General features: G+C 40.2%; 1 protein-coding gene across 12 annotated transcripts in view; it reads left to right on the top strand.

Annotated features, from left to right (window-relative positions):
* The window catches only part of LOC126292270 (speckle-type POZ protein-like), a 63,840-nt gene extending 42,379 nt beyond the window's left edge, over nucleotides 1–21,461 (top strand). For 4 of the 12 annotated variants that reach the window (XR_007552068.1, XR_007552067.1, XR_007552065.1 and 1 more), the window contains exons 3-6: nucleotides 1,075–2,113; nucleotides 6,109–6,203; nucleotides 6,386–6,596; nucleotides 20,949–21,461. Coding sequence is in view for 4 of the 12 variants with exons in the window: in XM_049986175.1 (XP_049842132.1) it covers nucleotides 1,075–2,102 (1,028 nt within the window). In the remaining 8 variants the exon portion in view is untranslated. Of the gene's footprint in view, nucleotides 1–1,074; nucleotides 2,114–6,108; nucleotides 6,204–6,385; nucleotides 6,597–20,945 lie in introns of all 12 variants that reach the window. The other 8 variants (XM_049986175.1, XM_049986174.1, XM_049986172.1 and 5 more) reach the window with 4 other exon arrangements.
* Nucleotides 21,462–22,274: the final 813 nt, after the last annotated feature.

Here is a 22,274-nt window from a genome sequence, read left to right as displayed (position 1 = left end):
CACTCTGTAGCCCCCCTATGCTTACTACTGTATAGAAAGTACATAGACATGATGCAATATAGAAGTGTGTAAAATGTCCATGCTACATAGCTGGGAGACCTGTGTTCATTGAGTACGTAACACTGCACGTGTGTATATGTGAAGTAGACAAAGTTTGTGTCTGTACAAACATTTACATTTACTCCTAGCATATTGTGTCTTTAACCAGAATTTATTAAAATTCTCTCTCAAGAATTTGTTAAAATTCTCTCTCAAGATTCAGCATTATTTAAATTTTCATGAAACACTGTCAAATAATTTCAACAAATTTAATTTTGATACTATCAGTTGTGTTGGAACAAAAATATTCTTTTAATGTTAAGTGAAATCGGTAAAATGATGATGCTATGTGACCTATCTAACCACAACCCCGTCTCCCTCATTCGGTTACCCGTTACCCTGTTTCTCTTCCCCCCCCCCCCCCCCCCCCCCCCCCCTCTCCAGAGCTGCACTACTGTTTCTCCACTTTTCCATTTATCTAATCACTATACATTAATGTTAACACTAAAACTATGTTAAGCACATAATTTTATCTTAACATTTGCATTACCTATATTTAGAATCTTCAGTTTTTGTTGAAGTCTGTGTATGTCTCTGGACAAAAAACAAATGCAGTAATAAAATATAACTGTCTAAATGTATGAAATTAACAAGAATAACTGGCAAAACTGTCATCATGTGAGGAAACTGAAAAATAACTGATCTGCTCATAAGATGCAGTAAATGCCATCCTGATTCACATCACTTTCAGAGTAAAAGTAGATTTTTCTGTTTATAAAATAGATGCCTGCTATCACTCATTGTTTTGTCCCTAATTATTTGGGGCAATGGTGTAGCTGTTTCTTTTTTTTTTTTTTTCCCCACTTTGCGAGAACAATTTCTACTCACAGGGATGTTTGTAGTAGTAGTGTTAGGTGAATAACCCAACATCTATGCTTTATGTGAATGATACTGTGCTCAAGGCATAATTTAATATATATGTTCGACAGCAAAAATGGTATATTGTTAAACATTATGGGATGTTGTTTGTTTCAGATAAAGGGACTGTGACAACTGCTATTGCAGAAGTAGCAGAAGATTTAAAAAGTCCTTTGAACTATTCAAGTGGGACAAAATTTAAGAATTGCTCAACTGCCAACACCTGGACTGTAAGGGGACTGAAGAGCTTGACTGCAGCAACAACCTGCATCGAGTCCCTTCCGTTCAAGCACCAGAACTCCAGTACTTGGTGCATGGTCCTTACAAGGGACTCAGATGGACTTTATCTGTCATTTTTGCTGAAAGATAGTCCAACTGAAATGCTTCTGAGAGCAAATGTAAGAGCAGATGAGATTCTTCGTACTGGTGAAAAGCGAGAAGTGTTCCCAAGCACGTGGTATAATTTGGATGAAGGAGAGAAAACTGAAATGCTGCCTGTTAGGAAAACTGAAACTGCAGGAGAGGGCGATGACGAAGATGAGATAACGTTGCAGTGTGAAGTCTGCATGCAGTGCATTGTACAGGATGAGCTACCTGTGGTAAACACAACAGAAGTACAAGCTGATGTAGTAAGGGGTCTGTATGAGATGTTGCTCAAAGAAGTACACACAGACTTTGAACTTCATGCAGGAGACACTGTTCTCAAGGCACACAGAGCACTACTGTCTGTACGGAGCCCTTACTTCGCTGACATGCTGCAGCCTGACACAAAGGAAGCACAGGAAGGCTTCGCACAGGTCTCAGATGTGAAGCCAGAGGTATTGAAACAGGTTCTATTGTATATGTACACGGGTGTTGCTCCGGCTCTCAAAGACATGTCGTGGGACCTACTGAAAGCAGCTGACAAATACCAACTCCGGCAGTTGAAGCGCCAGTGCGAAGCACACATTACCAGCTGTCTGAATGTGGAAAATGCTGCAGAAACTGCAGCCAATGCCTCTGTTTTCTCGTGCGACATGCTGTGGGACCGAGCCGTCCTTTTCATCAAGCGCAACCTCAGTGAGGTGATGTGCACGCCTGGATGGACTGAAGCAGGAGCTACACATCCGGAAGCAATACAGCGTATTAACGAGCTGATGGAATGAGCCAGTGAGAGGTAACTAACTGTACCTGTTCTCAGAACCTTTATCCAGCTGTACTATCTTTTTCTTTGTCTTCATCTTTCTCCTTGAATTTTATCATTACTCTGCATGGTCAGCAGTGTTACACAGGATGTCCAGATGACACCATCAGTCCCCTCAGGACAGAATCTGTGTGCCCCTCCTGTCTGTGTCAATAGTAAATCAAAACGTTTTCTAAAAATTTACATAGCATTTCATTGAGGCTCAGCCCAGTATTTACCTAGTTGGATGTAGGTAACTATTTAAGATAAACAAATCCAGGCTGGCCAGCTCATCAGCCCTCATCATTAATCTGCGAGTATGGGATCTAGAACAGCTTCACCTCCCTGAATGCCAGAAGCAGGCATGTGGTTGTCTGGGTAGGTTTTTGACAACTGTATTACAATGGGTGATTAAAAAGTTTCCATTCGAAGGCTGCACAGTCCAGAATCTTTATACTGCTCAGGCAGAATCGCCCTGAGTATTGAGGCAATCATCTCGCGAGATTCAAGATACTAGTCTGGTTAAACACTGTATCCGCTGCACGTGAATGCCTGCAACTACCCACTGCACACCCTTGTGCAACAGGAATTGTCAACCCTCTGAAGCCTTTTTTAAGGGACTGAAGGCATGATAACCACATGGGGAGAGATCAGGACTGTAGGGCAAGTGCTCCAGTATCTGTCACTTGAGTTGGTCCGTAATGAATGAGGCTGGCTTCCCAGATTGACCAGCATCTTCTGTCAAACCTCATCACTTTGATCACTGATTTGCAACAGATATGCTGCTTCATATACATTCTTCATTCTCCAGTGGATGTCTGCCTTTGTTTGTCCTTCAGCAACCAGGTAAAAAGTGACAGCACGTTGGTCCTGTTTGGACACAGTTGACAATAACATCACTGTAGTTCATTCACATTTCTGCACTTACTGTATGCACGTCCTAAGGATACGAATGCCACACTAATCTCTTGTCTGTATGTCCGTCCTTATATACCCACATCAGAGTTGTTCCATGTTGGAGACACGCAGTAGCAATGCCCTCAGACAGAAACTTCTCGATTGCCCCTTGTAGCATGTGGCATCAGGTCTTTCTCTGCCCTCCTGTCACCGTCTTCCGTCCAAAGTCAGCTCTTGCTGGTACTGTGTCCTATGCAAGTAGTGTGTTCATCTCTTCTTAATTACTGCAGCCTTAATCCACTTGATGAACCTGTTTAATGAAGGCATGCCACAGTCTCCCTCTACAATTTTTACCCCACCCACATTGTACCCTGCCCACCATTCCTTGTCGCCTCAGAATGTCCCATTGACATATCCCTTATTTTAGTCAAGTTGTGCCATAAATTCCGTTTCTCAATGATTTGCTTAGACACCTTTGCAACATAATTTTCTTCCGTACTATTGACAGAATTGTCCTTCCACTGCTAATCTTTATTTCTCAACACATGTATAAAATTAATCCAGATATCCAACATTGCCATATAAAGTTTACGTAGCATAAGACAGTTTATGCTCTAAAAATATATTGCTACAAGTCATTAAAAGAGTTTATTGCTGGTTATTAAAAAAATCATCATCTAGCTACAAGATCATGTGCAGTTTACTGACTTTGGATTTGTTACCCTTCAATTTTTTGATACAAATTTCATTCTCAGTTTGTGAGAGCATAGCGCACTGTTAGAGAACTTGGTCCTATAGAGATAAACATCCCAACAGGCTGGGAGTGTGGCAAAGCGAGTCCCAGTTGGAAATATTTGAAAGGAAATTTATGGTCCTGGCATCCTGATTGAATGTTTTGCAAGGGATTGAGCAACAGGGGATCATACTAAATGGAATTCAGCTGGTCTGTTGAAGTGAGAGGGACAGTTGATTATCTGACTCAAATCCCTCAGGTGGATTTATGGGATTGCAGGATGATTACGACAATAAGCAACTAAGAAGGGAGAATTAATTTCTAACTTTTATTCTGAATTTCAAATACTCAGAAATTATTTCCTTGGACAAGGTGCCTCTACAGTAGCCCTAACACAGACACTGACTATTTATCAGTTGTTCTGTCTTCTAGAATGGAACCCTCATATACACTATAGGCCATTAAAATTGCTACACCAAGAATAAATGCAGATGATAAATGGGTATTCATTGGACAAATATATTATACTAGAACTGACATGTGATTACATTATCATGTAATTTGGGTGCATAGATCCTGAGAAATCAGTACCCAGAACAACCACCTCTGGCCGTAATAACGGCCTTGATATGCCTGGGCATTGAGCCAAACAGAGCTTGGGTGGCGTGTACAGGTACAGCTGCCCATGCAGCTTCAACATGATACCACAGTTCATCAAGAGTAGTGACTGGCATATTGTGACGAGCCAGTTGCTTGGCCACCATTGACCAGACGTTTTCAATTGGTAAGAGATCTGGAGAATGTGCTGGCCAGAGCAGCAGTCGAACATTTTCTGTATCCAGAAAGGTCCATACAGGACCTGCAACATGCAGTCATGCATTATCCTTCTGAAATGTAGGGTTTCGCAGGAATCGAATGAAGGGTAGAGCTACGGTTCGTAACACATCTGAAATGTAACGTCCACTGTTCAAAGTGCCGTCAATGCGAACAAGAGGTGACCGAGACGTGTAATCAATGGCACCCCATACCATCATGCCGGGTGATACACCAGTATGGCGATGACGAATACTCGCTTCCAATGTGCATTCACTGCGATGTCGCCAAACACGGATGCTACCATCATGATGCTGTAAACAGAACCTGGATTCATCCGAAAAAATGACGTCTTGCCATTCGTGCACCCAGGTTCATCGTTGAGTGCACCATCGCAGGCGCTCCTGTCTGTGATGCAGCGTCAAGGGTAATCGCAGCCACGGTCTCCGAGCTGATAGTCCATGCTGCTGCAAACATCATCAAACTGTTCGTGCAGATGGTTGTTGTCTTGCAAATGTCCCCATCTGTTGACTCGGGGATCGAGACGTGGCTGCCCGATCCGTTACAGCTGTGCAGATAAGATGCCTGTCATCTCGACTGCTAGTGATACTAGGCCATTGGGATCCAGCAAGGCGTTCCGTATTACCCTCCTGAACCCACCAGTTCCATATTCTGCTAAAAGTCACTGGATCTTGACCAATTTTCCTGGAGACATAAGTGTCTCAACTTTATCTTTGGTAATGAAAGAAGCTGATGAAATGGCTTAAAATTTGTGCCACAGCCATGACTTGAACCCATGTCTCCTGCTTACTAGGCAAATGTGCTAACCATTACGCCACTGTAATGGTATAGGTAACACAGCTGTACAGGCTGTGCTAGTCCAGTACCCTCCATAACACAACTGCTCAAAAGTAACATGCTCCTAAAATACTGCGAACATCTCAAAATTATTTTATGATCATAACGTGGTGTCATCAACGACATATGTGACATAATTTACTACTAAAAAATCATCTTTAAATTACTTGAAAATGGCCTGAGGCTGAAATTGTACAATCATACATGAAATAAAGAGAATGGCGGCTGAAGGCATCAAGAAATCTTCCAAAAAATTACACCACCCTTGTAGTATGGCTTGCAGAGCTTGAATTGACGCTTGTGTTAGGGAGGGCACTGGACTAGGGTAGTCGTACAACTGTGTTACCTGTACTGTTACAGTGGTTTATGGCTGCCACATCTGCCTAGTAAGTGAGAGACCCAGCTCCAAGTCCTGGCCTCGGCATGAATTTTAATTCATTTCTTCAGCATCTATCATTAGCTGTTCATTAGCTCTATCTCCTTATTTATTTCACTATTGTCTGAGGTCTGAGCTTCACGTACCTCATTTCTCTACTGCCTAGGGACCTTGTTCCTTTAAGTGTGTCTCCTAGCTTATTTCGCAGAGCTTCCCTAGTCACACTCTGTCCTGACCGTCTGACCCCTGTGGCTGCTTCTGCTTCATTCACTTTCTGTCTTTAGTTTTTGTTAACTTCAGTATTGTTTCTAGAATTTGGCTTTTCACTGTGGACATGACACTTCACCTGATGACCAAGGGAAGCCTCCCAGAAACGTTGCTCGGACTGGGCAATGTAGAACAACCAAGTGAGTATATGAGTGTGTTGTTTCACCAAATAGAAGAAAGAAATCTATAAAATGTATTTTAGTTCACAACATTAATGCATTACATTATGAATCTGCACTTGGAACTATTTTGCTTCACTTCTGCTATCAGTATTTTTTGGTGATCAGAAATGTACACAAGGAAACTGCAATCTGTCTTATAGTGAAACCTGCTCTTTGAGGGAGACCGCATTGGACGATGAACAACTGAAGGCACCAATAGATGTCTCTGCAGTGAAGGTGTCGTGAGTCTACACAACAGTAGCCATTCTAGCAGAGGGATTAAATCAGCTGTTCTTTATACCTTCAAGTGGCACTCATTGCAATTTTGGAACCGATTACTGCGTTTTGTTACATCATAACTGTGCTCCTACTGTAAGTTCTCCTTTATAAATTCTAATTAAAACTACCATATTCCTAAGGCTCATCTTATCAGACCTTTTGAGTATGATGCATTATAACAGACCGTGTTGTACTAAGAAATTAAACTGCAGACGAACTGTGCATAATGTGTCTGTCATTATCTGTCACATAACATTAATTGTAAATGATGGCAATAATAGATGACCATTTACTCAGATTATTGAACTTCCAACAATAGAACACTCCTAACTACACCTTGCTCACTCACATTGATAAAATTCATAAATTCAAGTCTGTTCGCTCTGAAAAGCTATGGTCAATCCAACCTCACTATATCAATTAAATCTGCCCCTCAATACAGCTATTAAAAGCATTCCCCTTCAATTTCACTTACACCTGCCCTCAGACACTCTCACCAGATACTGACCAACTCGAACCCATTACTGACTTCGCGCACTCGCCACCGCTAGTGTCATCAGCGCGACACGACAATACCGCAACCACTGGAAAAAAGCACAAAGTGACAAATAATTCTGGGAGCTAAAGTCCACCAGTTAGCGCATGCTGATAGGTAGCTCGCTGGTAAGGCGACCGATAATGGTACCCTTACACTCCCAGCTTCATTCTCACAACTTACACGAGTTTTATAGAGTGAAACAGGTTCCCCACTTGCAAAATGCTATGTCTGTATCTTTAGCTATTAGTGATTGTTGGATTAAGTGACTCTGGAACAAAATACACAGTCCAATCACTTCAGTGTGACCAACGTCTGTGTTTGATGTCAATACACAGTAACCACTTACAGCTGGCAGCACTGGTGGTGGACAAGTATAGAAAGTTTGTCAGGGATTGCAGAAAACAGTACATTCGTTGTTGTAATGCCAGAATGGGGGGATTTGTCTGCTGTTCTGTAGGGTATGATTATTAGCTTTTGGGCCAAGGGTGGAGGCATTTCCAAAACAGCTAATTTGTAAGCTATTCGTGTGCCGCCATGGTTAAAGTATACTGTGTGTGAAAGAATGGCACTAGCCAAGGTGGTAGTGGTGCACAACGGGCCACAGGTGATGGGAGGACAATTGCTGTGAAAATGTGTATGGGCAAGTAGATGTGCAACTGTTGAGCAACTGACCACCCAGATGAACTGGTGGGCTACTAACAGTGTCTGCTTAATGACCGTTCCCCCACCCCGTAAGTTGTGCCATCTTATCTCGAAAACTGTCTCCATAACAATTCCTTTTACTGGCAATGCAATGGAGTGTTTCTTACCTAATTTGCATCCAAATACTAAGCACAGTTCAATTCTTTCACAGCCATTGTCCTTTTTATGCACAAAAAACATTACACTTCAACACAAATGCACCACTGAAAGTTTTTCAGCAATCAATGCTCTGGTGGCAACAGGATGAATCACAGACCCATTTAATATGCAACATGTTTTAAAACTTGTGAAAGGCTTTCAACAATTCACATGAGGTCTGTTCTTAGTATAATCACTACAAAGGGTCACAACACCACAAACAGACTACAGAGACATCTATTGGTTCAGGCTTAAAGATCAAGCTGCCTTTCTTAGGACATCATTAACTTCAGCCAATCACCAATACCACTGCATCCCAATGCCGGTCAGCCCCAGAGGACAGGTGATGATGTATGCTGATGACTAGCATTTAGCCAGTTACAGTTGTATAAATTGTGTGTGTGTGTGTGTGTGTGTTTATTTTTCTCTTTTAAGAACATATTTTGTGGTTTACTTTACAGCTCCCATTGAATGCAGTGTTACATAGCCCTTTGTCATAAGCTGTAGTTTACAAGAGCTCATTTATCACTTACACTGTAGAAACAGTTTTATATCAATGCTTAGAAAGTATGTAGCAAATCTGTTTGTTGTTGTTCTCTCTGAAGTTTGAAGTGAGTTTTTGTATGGGTTTTGTTCGTGTATAGGATGGCTGTGATTTGAAATCCATGGTAGTGGAAGAAATTTAATTTCACTGTTGTGTTGTTTGTCGATATGTTGAGTATTGTGAAAAATTTGAACTATGCCCATTATAGGGCATCATGTTGGTAGATGCTTTGTGGTGTGAGTATCTCAATTGCTTCAAATACTTGCATATATTATTCTCTACATTTAAGAGTGGCAATTACTGTTCTTGCTCTTTCCTGCATTTTCGACACTCTGTTGGTATTGGTTTTTGAGGTTCCACCCCACAAAATTATGCCATAATTTAACGTAAACTGAATTGGTGCGTAGTCTGTCATTTTCATAATACTTGTGTCCTTTAGGTAGCTGAGTTTGTGCGGGACTGTTCACACAGTCTCTGTTTGGCCCACTGCGAAAATTTCTTCTTGATTATCACTAAACTCGTGCTTAAAATTATTTATGGCTGGTAAATGAGTGATAAATCATTTTAACAAACTAAGTCCTCACAGTTTAATCACTTGCACATGGCCTTTTTACACAATTTTGTTTGATAAATGACGTTCAAAATAATTTTTATCTAGTTTTGGAGTAATGCATGATTTCTAGTAGTTAATTCAAAACATTAGCTTCTAATTCCAACAGTTTGCACACACCTTAAACCAGGAGTGACTGTAGCAATTTGCCACCCCAAAGCAGAGAAAAGTATTTCCATCCCTCATTTCAAAATAAATGTACCACCGAGTAACTTAAATTTGTATGTAACAGAATACAATAACTACTACTACTCCTGCTGCTACTCTCACCCACTACACAAAAAGGGCGACAAGACAGACATCAACAATTACAGAGGAATTTCCCTGCTCCCAGTCACTTACAAAATCCTTTCCAAAGCACTTTTAAACAGGATAGAATTCCAAGCAGATCCATTAATTGGTGAATACCAGGCCGGATTCAGGAAAGGACAATAATGTGCATAACATATCTGGTGCTTAAAGATGATAATACAAATGAGAAAATCAGAAACACAGTAATTACATTCATCTACTTCAGGAAAGCATACGATTCAGTGGACCGTGATATCCTGTGTAAAATTATGGCAGAATTTGGGATTGACCGAAAGACATGAAAAAATCACAGGACACTTATAGGAACAACATCCAAAGTGAAATTCATAATATCAGAACCCTTTGCAATTTAAACTGGAGTCTGACAGGGGGATGGACTATCCCAAATGCTTTCAACTTTGTTCTAGAAAAGAACATCAGGGAATGTGAATCTCATGTAAAGGGCTTTCGCTGACAATATAGCAATTACCACCAATAACAGAACAGAAGCAATTCACGCTGTGGAAAAGCGACATGAAATTACAACAGAAACCAGACTACAGATATCTCGTGAAAAAACCAGATATATGAAAGACAGCCAGAAGGTAAATCCTCTTTAATCACAAAACATGGTAAAATTGCACAAGTCTGCCATTTTAAATACCTTGGAGAAACTATACAGTCCTCAAGATTAAACTGAATCGCCAGTAAACAAAAGAATTGCTGAGCTCCAGAACACATACAAGCTAACATGCACACATTACAACAAGAAGTGCATTTCAACAGATGCAAAATTAAGGCACTATAGAACAGCAGTTCTTCCAGAAGCAATCTACACAGCTGAAGCAGTGGTGATTGATGATCATTCAAAAATAGAAAAGCAGGAAAGAAAAATTCTCAGGAAGATTTACAGGGCAATCAACAAAAATGGCATTTGGACGAAGAGACCACAAAATGAACTCTATATAAAGACCAACACAATAACAGAAGAAATCAGAAAACACCGAGCCAAATTTTATACACAATCTACAGGATGGAAGACTCCAGAACAGCAAGGAAACTTTTCAATATAATAACAAAGAGTAAATGCGGCATAGAACGGCTGAAAGAAGTCCAGAGGTATCTGCAGCAGATCAACATTAAAAATCTCGAAGGCCACACTGAGCGCTGGAATAAAATCACAAGGGTGAAGTTTGAGGTGGTTACAATGCACCAGCCTGGTAAAAAATGGACAGAAGAATGGAAGGAGCAGCATTCTCAGAGGATGAAGAGTTTTTGGGAGGCAAAGAAGAAAAATGTCCGGAGGTGAAATTATGAATTCAAGTTCAATCGCTCTCCTAAAGGGGAACAAACATAATAATAATAATAATAATAATAATAATAATAATAAATATATGCAAATTTAACTTGCAACATTCAGATGAGGCAAAATGTTATAAAATGATGTTGTTAATTACTCAAAAATTCTTCCAAGGCTTTGTGATGCTGTCACAGTTTTGTAACACATTTCAATGGTTCAGTGTTGTCCCATCCAGGAAAATGAATTTGAACTCAAACTTGCTGTTAAAGCCCTTCCAGTGATCTACCCCCCCCCCCCTCCCCCTCTCCCCTCTCCTCTCCCTGCAATTTTGATATCAATCTGTCTGTAATAACCAGAAATGTATTCATCTGAAAATCTTACTTTCCATCAAAAACTGTATCAGGCTTGGTTGTTTCTTCTACTTTCCATTTTCTTGACTTTTTTCCTATCTGGGCCCCTTTTTTTTTACATATTCATTTTACTCTTTTTGTGCAACTCTTTTTATATGTGGTGTACATAAAATGGCTTTCTCAGATGTATTTAAGTAAAGAATCATATGACTTTATTACAGTATCAGTATCAACACTTTGCAATAGCTTATACCTAGCTTTAAATCTCTTGAATAACATTAACTAAGAAGTAGTTGTTATTGCTGTTAACAGACTGCTCAGTGTTCCAGCTGCCTCATATCTTAGTGAAGCCTTTTGAGTTTCATTGTCCCAAACAACTTCCAAAGCTAATATTATTTCTACCCAGTTAAGCTAATTCTTCTGATTTGTGCCCTAAATTTGGGACAAAGCAGATACATCTTTTTATAAAACAACGTAATAACAAAATACAGCTGATCCACATGCGTAATACTATGATGGAGTCAAATATGGTAATATGATGAAGAAATATTTAGTTTCCTTCACTTCATCCACACTATCCTTCATCACCCTTTCTGCAAGAAATGGTGTAAGCTCTTAACATGTTTGAAATGAAAGATATGATGTGCTCCCTTTTCCGTTGTTTCCATAAGTACTATGTGTTTAACTAGAAGAAAACTGAATTCCAGTATTGGCTGTAGTGCCTTCTCAAAATTTCCACAATGTGTTGATCCAGATCCATAGTTGTAAACCTGAAATGTAGGCCTAGTATGGAAAATTTTTGACTACAGCAACAACCCGTTTTTATCATGTCCCTCCATACTTCTGTCGCAAGCTGAGATGTAAGGTTTTTACGCTTTCTCCCCATGATTTATCCTCTAGCTTTTAAGTTAAAACACATTTCCTACATTCAGCAGAATTTTCATGGGAGTTAATTGGGACTGAGCATTTTTTCTGTCATTAAATAAGGTTTTGCAAACTGCAATGCACCATTAAACAATAAACAAGAAACAAAATTTACACCACGCTTGCCACGAGAGCATGCTAAAAATAGTCTATTGTTTCTTGTCATTCCTCATGATGCAAAAAAACCTTTATTTCACTACCTTGGATAATTAGTATATTGCCTGCACGAGTTACTGAAATCACAATCCATATTCTGTGACACAAGACCTTCTTAGTGTAATGATCATGAAGAATTCATTTGTTATACAGTTCACAACATCGTAAAAAAAAAAAAAAAAAAAAAAAAAAAAAAAAAAAAAAAAAAATCTAATCATTCACTTTATTTGCACCGTCTGGGCCAAGTGAAATGACTGTTTCTAAGCCGTTATTACTGTTTCTTATATCAGAAACTTCTGGCTCGGATAAGTCGCATGGTGCACTATTTTCAATGCTGTTCACAACTATTACACTCCACATTATTGTGTTCTGATGTGTTTAGATTTGAGCTCAAGCTGTAACTAGCTGGCTGTGTTTTATTTTTAAATAGTACATTGATTTCTGTACTCTTCCTCACAGTTTCCCCTTTCTTTATTGCCATATCTTTCGTGAGTTTCCAGTACCGAGAATCACTTACTCTTCTCTGACTGTCACCCATTTTAATCAATACTAAAATAGAAGTCATGAACTAAACACAAAACAACTACACTCATTACAGTTTCAAATTAAACAACTCTCACGTAACCAGTTGGCTGTCAGGATGATTAGCAGTAGTCCTATGACTGTGTCAGTGGCATCTCCTATGCTGAAGCTTAATTGCGAGCAATGACATTTGTCTTCTTAACATATAGACCTACCACATGAGAATGAACAGTACTGAAGAAAGTGGATAATGGTGCCACTGTCAAAACGTAACATTATTACTAAAATAAAAACTGTCCTTATCCCTTTGCCTCACAAGACCATCCATGAAATTTGAGCTGATTGTTGCCAATGTTAGCCCTATCCGTTTAATTCTGAGTTAAATTCACGTACTCTTTTTCAAGAGTTGTGAATAAAGTGTTTTAAACAAACAGTAACAGCTTAAAAGCCACTCTTTAAAATCCGCCGGCCTTTAACATCTGCTGGCCCAGGTAGCCGCCTAATCTGTCTAGGCCTAAATTTGCCTGTGCTTTAAAGTGCCTTAACAAACAGTACTAATTTTCTGTGTCTTCTCTTTCAACTTTAGTATCCCTCACTCAGCATGTCACGAATCAGTCTCCTCTCTCCTATGACACTTTACTCCTTCAACTGTCCACATTTCATTCTTCCTCTGATTTTACATTGATATATTTTCTCTGGGCAAAGCATGCACATGTACAACCTTCACACATGCATGTGAAATTTACTTATTTCAGTTAACATAAAAGTTTCAATTAAGAAATACCTAGGCCAAGAAGTAAAGAAATTGCATCTGAACCTCTTCATTTGTTTCAAGTGTACTCATTCTGTCTTCAACATTTTTCTGTAGCCTTACATTCTCATCTGAATTTCACTTAAAAACAAGACAACACTTCAAACTAATACTTTCAGGAAAGATATCCTAGCACTTAAATATGTTACATGTCAACAAATGCCTCTTTTTCCAGAAATCCCGTTCCTGCTTTTGCCACTCTGCATTTTGTATCCTCTCTACTTCCACCATCGTCACTTACTTTCACCCAAATAGCAAAATCACCTTCTGTTATTACTGTCTCATTGCGTAATATAATTCCCTCAGCACAGCTTGATTTAATTCTCCTACATTCCATTGCCCTTGTAAATAATTGATACTCATCTGACAATCTCTTTTCAAAACAGTATCTGATCTTCATAGTCCTTTTCTGTATCTGATAGAATTAGTATCTTCAGCAAACCTTAAAACTTTTATATCTTCTCCCTGAACTTAATCAAATTTCTCCTTGGTTTCCTTTACTGCTCACTTAATGCATAGATCCAATAACACCGAGGATTGGCTACAGTCCTTCACACTTCCTTCTCATTTGCTGCTTTCTTATCACTCTCTTTGACTCTTACAACTGTAATGTGTTTTGAGTATGAGTTGTAAAATAACTTCCACTCCATATCTTACACATACTATGTTTAAAATTTTAAGTGTGTATTCAAGTTTACGTTATGAAAACCTTGTAAAGTAAGTCATCAGGTCAGTACTGAATCACAGAGTTCTACATTTCTGCAGAAGCCAAGCTGATCTTACCTCTAGTGATTGAAACCGGACACAACTTCCGAGCCCCTGTGCTGCCAGCATTACAGGCATCCTTGTGAGCACCAGTAGGGTGGTGCACTTGGCGTGGCCCTTGCACAGCACTTTGGCAGCAACAGCAGTGCTCACAGGTTGTAGGGATGCCGCCTAGCGGCTGTCGTCTGTCTCTGTGCCTGTGGCTCCGGCGGTCTGTCCAAATCGTCGGCCGGGGTATTGTATTACTGGAGATTGGCTTCTGTTAATTTTTCTCTTATTGTTTAAATAATTCTTGTTCACATTTCTTAGCTATGATAGAAGGTGCATTAATACGTAATACAACACTTTTTTTTAGGAAAGCAGGTTGATTTTATTCACGATTCCAATACATTATATTATTTCCCACCATTTTTGGCTACAAAACCCAGTTTTTCAATTTAATCTCCATGCAATGTGACTACCTTACACTATCTTACTGGAGGCCTGTGCACCCGCATGGTACCACTATATTGGCCTGTGTAGGAGCAGCCAATGTCTTGCTGTATCAGTAACCTCCACATCATCCATATACTGCTTTCCATGGAATGCATCCTTCATTGGGCCAAACAGATGAAAGTCAGAATTTGTGAGACCTGGGCTCTTAGGTTGGATGAGAGAACAGTCAAATGAAGTTTTGTGAGCTCCTCTTCGGTGCAGACGGGTGTGAATCGTTGCGTTGTCACAAATGAGCAGAAGTTCGTTTGCATTTTTGTGGCAGTGAACACACTAAACTCGTTTCTTCAATTTCCTGAGGGTAGCAAAATACACTTCAGGGTAGATCATTGCACAGATGGAGGACATCAAACTGAATAACCCCTTCAGAGCACCAGGAGACATTTGCCATGACTTTACCAGCTGAGGGTGCGGCTTTGAACTTCTTGTTCGGCTGAGAGGTGGTGCCGCGCCACACCGTGGATTGCTGTTTTGTTTCTGATTTGAAATGATGAACTCTGTTTCATTGCCAGTCATGATGTTCGACAAAAATTGGTTGCAAGGTTGCAATCGGCCTTGTAACATAAGAACAGTTCCGGTCCTCCATTGGTCTGTATGGTCTTCTCTTGAGCAACGAGGAACCTAGGGAGCACACACCTCAGCTGATGAGCGACTGTATCAGCGCTACCAAAAGAGACGTCCATTTGTCCAGCGAGGAATTTGATTGTAATCCATCAACCACCATGAATGAGACTGACTGTCCGCACGTTTCGACGTTGCACAAGTCACAACTGTGTGCGGCCATCCAGCAACTGGGAGGTGGGACATAGTGCCACCACCCATTGGAACTTCATGAAGCTGTAGGGGCTGAAGCAGGAGTGTTCGACAATGTCCTGTAACGAATTCTGCAGTTTTTAAGCGAAAGTGGCTGAGAGAAAAAAGTGTTGCATTGCTCAGTGAATGCCCCTCGTATTCAGCTGATGATTGTGCAATATTCACTCCTATTAGCACCTGCCTTGTTTCAAATTCGAATCATCACTTTCTTCTTGAAGGCTGGGGCTGTTTCACCTCTCCTATATCTTGCATAATAGATAGTTTGTTTTGCTATGGCTGGCTCACCAAATGGTCTCTCATTCTGATGGAATGTCTCAGCTCGAGCTGCCTTGTTTCAGCTTAGGTCTTTCATTGCTGTGCCAGATTCTCTGTGCTGTATTATGTCTCGTACATAATCTTCATCTTATTAGTCTTGTTCAGACTTTCACCTTTCAGCCTTGTCTTTATTGCTTAGTATGTCATGACATCAGAGTTCTTACTATTCACATAGGTGCTTCTCTTTTCTCTAAAGGTCTCTCTTAATTTTCCTGTAGCTTGCATCTGTCTTTCCCATAACATGAGATATTCATCTATTTTCTTGTAGCTAGCACCAAGACTGAAATGAAATTATTGAACACTTTTATAGATTACAGTTCTGTGTGTGACAAGCTTAATCCTTATCCACACTGGGAGTTTTTATAGTAATGCTGGTCACAGAGTGGATTTTCAGTAGCTGGAGGCTTTCGTGCCGTTTCCCTCTACCTTTAGGAGCAGAGAATGAGGAATATCTATAATCTCCTGACAAACAAGATTTACATTTACAACAGTTTATACTGGGATAAAACTTCATATCTTCACCTAAACTCAACACTCGGTAATTTTTTTTTTTTTTTGTTCTATCCAAATTGGAGCACTAGAAGAATGGCTATTTGTATGTCTTATTCCTCTTAGTCCAGTCAATGAAGGAAAATTAAAGGAAAAATCATGTACATGCCAGTGCTAATTGACTCCACCCAGTACACAGCTATACAGTTTTACAGTACACTATCGACAATAGACAACAGCAAGGTGCCAAATTTACCAATCCAATCTCTTTCCCACAAACACTACAGTGGTAGAAGCGAATATCAACAACAACATTCCTCACTGGCGGCGTGTGAACGTGAGAGAAGGGGAGGGGGGGGGGGACGTTTAAAGGTCACTTTCTTATCTTGAATAATAACCCCTTGGCTGCTCTTGAAAACACACATGGACAGAATGTACATAAATTTCAGCACACTGTTCTACGCAGCTAAAAAGATAAATTGATTCTTAGTCATGTGTCGTGACTGCATAGCATTCTTCCAGGAAAGGCAGCTTCCCCCCACCAAAGGCACTGTTCACTTTTCATTTTGCAGACAGATGATACCTCCCCAGCATTTCCTGTCTGGTTCTCTTATGTGAATAGACAAAACTACTTCACTGAAGTCTTGATTATATAGTGGAGCTATTTTCAGTTTATTAACTGAGTACTTGTTTGGAGTTGTTGAGTGAGCTTTTATGTAAAATATGTTCCTATAAACAATAGCTGAGAAGAGATAAGTTAAAAGTCTGATGATGTTGTCAGTGACCTTTGTGGTGTTTTGACGTTTGTAGTGTTTGTGGGAAAGGGATTGGATTGGTAAATTTGGCACCTTGCTGTTGTCTATTATTGACAGTGTACTGTAAGGTTGTATAGCTGTGTACTGGGTGGAGCCAATTACCACATGTCCACAGCATGTACACTCATGTTCAGAAAAAACTGAACACCTTGAAAGACTAGAGATAGGACGCCCATATTCACAGGACATGTACATTAGTACGTTCTGCAGAAAAGATTAGCATTTGAATCATGTCAGCCCACGTGTTCAAGGTCAACATCTACGAGGTGGAATCCAAAATTTTTGAGACTGGTGCTGCCATTTGGAAAATAGGAGTAGTAGATCTTTGCACCACTAGGCAGCAAGAGCTGCATATCTGATGAGTCAGTGTGCTGAGTGGCATTCAGCTGGGAGGACATGTTGCCTGTCCACAGTGATTTCCGCAATACTCTGTGTTTGGTGTGTGGCGATTTTACGATGGATCTGTGAACAGAACAGCATGTGTGTATCACATTCTGTGTGAATCTCGTCAAAAGTGCTGCGAAGACCCTTACAATGATTCAACAAGTATTTGGGGGACGTGGCATGCTCAGTTCAGGGCCAGCTGTACAGATGTCAAAGATGATACTGACACTGGAAGGCCCGTTAGCTGCACAATGCCAGACATTGTTGTCAAATTTCAGCAATTTGTTTGTGCGGATCGATGTCGAACCATTCAAGACCGTTCGCATGAAGTTGGTATTGATTATGGAACATGTCAACGAATGTTGACTGATGAATTGAGCATGCATTGTGTCGCTGCAAAATTTGTGCCAAGGATCTTGACTGCCGATCAGAAGGCACAGCATGTTAAAGTGTGCACAGACCTTTGTCAGACCACATCTGATGATTCAACCTTCTTGTCATGGGTTATCACCGACGACGAGAGCTGTATTTACGGTCATGACCCAGAGACAAAGCAACAATCGTCCCAGTGGAAGAGCCCGGGCTCTCCAAGACCCAAAAAAGCGAGACAGGTGAAGAGCAAAGTGAAGAGAATGATCTCCATTTTCTTTGATGCCAAGGGAATTGTGCACAAAAAATTTGTCCCACCCAACCTAACAGTGAATTCTGCGTACTACTGTGACGTTTTGCAACAGCTCCGTGAAAAAGTGCAGCGACGACGGCCCGAACTTGGACATGAGGGGGAACTGGCTGCTGCATCACCAGGATGTTTTTGGCAAAAAACAACATGGCAGTTGTACCCCACCCACCATACTCGCCAGATTTGCCACCTTGCAGCTTCGCGCTATTCACAAAACTGAATCTCAGGTTGAAAGGCCGTTGGTTCGACACTCCAGAGAGGGTTCAAGACACATCGCTGGTAGTGATAAACACACTCAAGGAACAGGACTTCCAGAAAACATCTGACCAGTGGCAGAAGTGCTGGGACTGGTGTGTACTTGTGGATGGGAACTACTTCGAGGGTGATGGTGACCATTAGCCCAAAAGTAAGGTTTCCAACAGACGACAGCACCAGTCCTGTAAATTTGGGATAGCACCTCGTATACTGCGGTGCACCACCACCACCTACCTGTAAAATGTGCCTGCGGCTCTCGTTGTCGCTTTAACCGAAGGTAATAGATCAGTATGGTCTGAGCAGACGAGCAGGCTGCTTTGCAGACATATGTGCAAACCATACCCCCAAATTAGTGAGTTTGAAAGAGAGTGTTTTATTGGCATGAGAAAATATGATGCATTGATCTGAGAAATTTCTGCTCATGTGTAAAGAAGTGTTTCAGCAGTGCAACAGGTTGTGCAGAATGGTTCATGGAAGGCTGTAGAACATGATGAGATGGGTCACGTCTTAACACCCAGACCACCTCATGAGAAGATTGACACTGCATCCAAATAGCATTGCAGAACAGAGTAGCACATTGCTCACTACTAAGGGAGACAGTCTGTCGCCATTTATTGTGGCATCTGTTATGTGCACATCGTCCACTTCTCTCCCTACCTTTGACAAATGTGCAGAAACATGGTAGATGGCAATGGTGTATAGAACATCACTGGGGACAGGAATGGCATCAGGTGGAGTTTTTGGGTGAATCAATATTCTGCTGGTTTGAAATGATGGACGCATTTTGCTTTGCCACAGACAGGGAGAGGGGCATCACAGTGATCTAACTCGAGGATGTATGAAGTCGGGTGCTATTGGGTACAACCAAAATCGAAGTTGGTGCGTGCTCAGGGCACTGAGACCAGTGTGACCTACGTGAATGACATCCTGTGACCCATAGCCGTTACCCTTTCTGCACGACACCCCAGACACCATTTTTCAGCAAGACAAAGCACGATCACATGTTGTTGCACAAATGCATGATTTCTTGGTGTCATAGGATGTCAGCCATTCACCCTGGCTTACCAGATCACCAGACTAGTCACCAATCGAAAATGTGTGGGATATGGTGAAATGACGGGTGCAGCTGTGTGATCCAGTGCCAACTTTCACAGATGAATTTCAGAACCAGGTGAATGCAGCTGTACCACAGGACACCATTCGTGCCTTATGCAAGTCGCTGCCATCATGCATTGAAACAAGTTATCATGGCCCATGATAAACCTTGTGCCTATTAGGCAACAGGAAACTTGCTGATCATTTCTGCAGAACATACTAATATACACGTCCTATGAATATGAACATCCTATCTCTAGTCGTTCGGGTGTTCCGTTTCTTCTGAACATGAGTGTATATCTTCTAAGGTGGGCATGAGTATGTTGGGTGGAATGAGACTGATCATTTTCAGATAAGAACAGTAATCTGATGTTTCTTGACTTCTGTAACAACTAGGTAATGTACTACTATTACAGAGGGAGCCAATTTAAGCCTCAGTCTGTTGAGACATCAGGAGACCGGAGTTTAGGGTGATGGAGTTGATACCCCTCATGATGTGAAAAGTATATCAGAGAGTGATATTGGAGACAATGGAAGCAGCATTGTTGAATACATTTTGCCAGCATGTTACGTCTGGGACAGGCTCTTCAGTGTCATTGACAACTGACAGCTCCAGCTGTGGTGCTTTTCTTTCAGACTTAGCTCACTTAACAAATGCAAATAAATACTCTTTTAATAGGCTGAAAGTAGCTCCCCTACATAAACATGAGCTCGTCAAAGTTATTTTGCCTACTCAGATTAGAGAACTGAATAGGAAATGCTGAGGAGGTAGAGTCTGCCTGCAAAATGAAAAGCAAGTAGCACTTGTCTTCCACTTTTTACGCTCTCTCCAAACAAGTGTTTGCCAATTACTGCTGTTCTCCACTGTGTGTGTGTCTCATGTCCAATGATACTTGTGCCCGATTTGAATTCCGTTCCACACACACAGTAGACTGTAGACCACGCAAGTGTCCTGCAAGCAACAGTTTTGGAAGAAACATTAGTTTACAGGTAATGTCACATCTCCCAGTTGCTTTATCTACAAATGAGTCTACAGATGTGCAAGTGAGATCATTCTAAATAGTATGTCCACATATTTTTAAGCCCAAGGATTTACGGTGCTTAAATGACTCCATTTGTGTTTCATTAATTCAGTAGTCAAAGTTTGCCCCACTTTGGAATTTGCATAACACCATTCCTTTTTGTGTAGAGCTAGTTTCAGTTTTTGCATCGCCAGGCTGATTTTTGTCCACACCTGATTCAATATTATGGCTATTGTATTGTGCTAAATCGTAGGTAGTAGCAGCATCTGCAAAAAGGCCAGACTGCTGCTAATACTATCAATTTAGCATGTAATACATGACAGGCACAGAAATGATTTATCACACTTCTGTGAGACACACTCAAAACTGATTCAATGTAAAACATAATCTCGAAACACGTATGAGAAGCTGATACTAAGTTTTTGCCTCTAGCAGAAGATGAAACTATAACATCAACAGATGGAAGACAGAAGAAGCAGAGTTCAAAAGTCATTTAGAGAGATCCCCAAGAAATTCATTTCCAGGAGTTCCAGGAATAATTGGGTATGCAATAAATTGGAACTCAGTATTGAACACTGAACTCAGCTGACTTTAGTTTAGCACTAATGACAAATGAGGAACATTCATCATATACTTCATCAAGATAAATCAACTTTGATATTTATTTCTTTTAATAATATAATAATTCACTTCAGTCGCCTTCTGCACAACCAACACATTTCTTAATTACTGTTTCAAATGACACCTTCATCTTCATTTTACTCAGAAATGTCATTCCATTGTAAAATGAAGAAAGTTAAGGATGAAGTTCTCTTTTGATAGTCCGTGGTCAACAATTACTGTTTTGTGACCCATTTTTTTATTTTTTAATGGAAAACATTTGTATTGTCCAATGAATTTATAACTGTAAAAATGTAACTAAAAATAAATAAATGTAAAACACTGAAATTTCTACTTTTATTCTTTACTTGAGATTGAAACCTGAACTAAAGCTGTATTTAATTGTTGTGATTGGATTTGTAGTACCTCAGTTTATCTGATCAGTTTACTGCAGACCCTACAGCACTGTTGCCATATCAGCATCTGAGAGCTAAGTGAATTTTTTATCTCATCCTACATGGAAAATGAGCTTAGTTGACCATCAGAAACATTGCTTCAAAGTACACACTTATTATTGTGCAAAAATAACTAGAAAAGTTTTTGATAAAATAATTTTGGGTATTGGGCCACACCATTGTAAATTATTGAAATAACTAAACTGCCGATGTTTCAAACAACTTGCTGCGGTCCTTACCCTGAAGACGATTGCAGGAAGTCCGTTGAAACATTGGCAATTTAGTTACTTTGTTAGTTTTCAGTGGTGCAGCCCAGTATCCAAAATTATTTTACCCAAAATGACACTGGCTGTGGAAGACTATGAGCTTTTACTCATGTAATTATAGTAGATATTAAACTGTCAAATTATGTCTCTTTGCAAGAATCAGCAAAAACAAACCCATAGCAGCTCAGATTTATCATACTCATATTTTGAGATAAAGTGAGAAACTATCCATGTCAATGACACACTGCCTTCTACAGTAGTAACATTTGAAATGAAAGGAGAATACACAAACATACATCAATTGCAGTGAGAAAACAATACAAGAAATAAGGATTTTTGTCCATGATTATATACCTCTTGTTAATTAGGTCACAGCGTGTTTAAAATTCTTCTAAATAGACAAACAACAATTTATGAATTATCAGAGGAAGTATGCAATG

This window comes from Schistocerca gregaria, chromosome 9, assembly GCF_023897955.1.
Source record: "Schistocerca gregaria isolate iqSchGreg1 chromosome 9, iqSchGreg1.2, whole genome shotgun sequence".
In the NCBI taxonomy this organism is placed as follows: Eukaryota; Metazoa; Arthropoda; class Insecta; order Orthoptera; family Acrididae; genus Schistocerca; species Schistocerca gregaria.
This window is presented reverse-complemented; position numbering and strand designations above follow the sequence as displayed.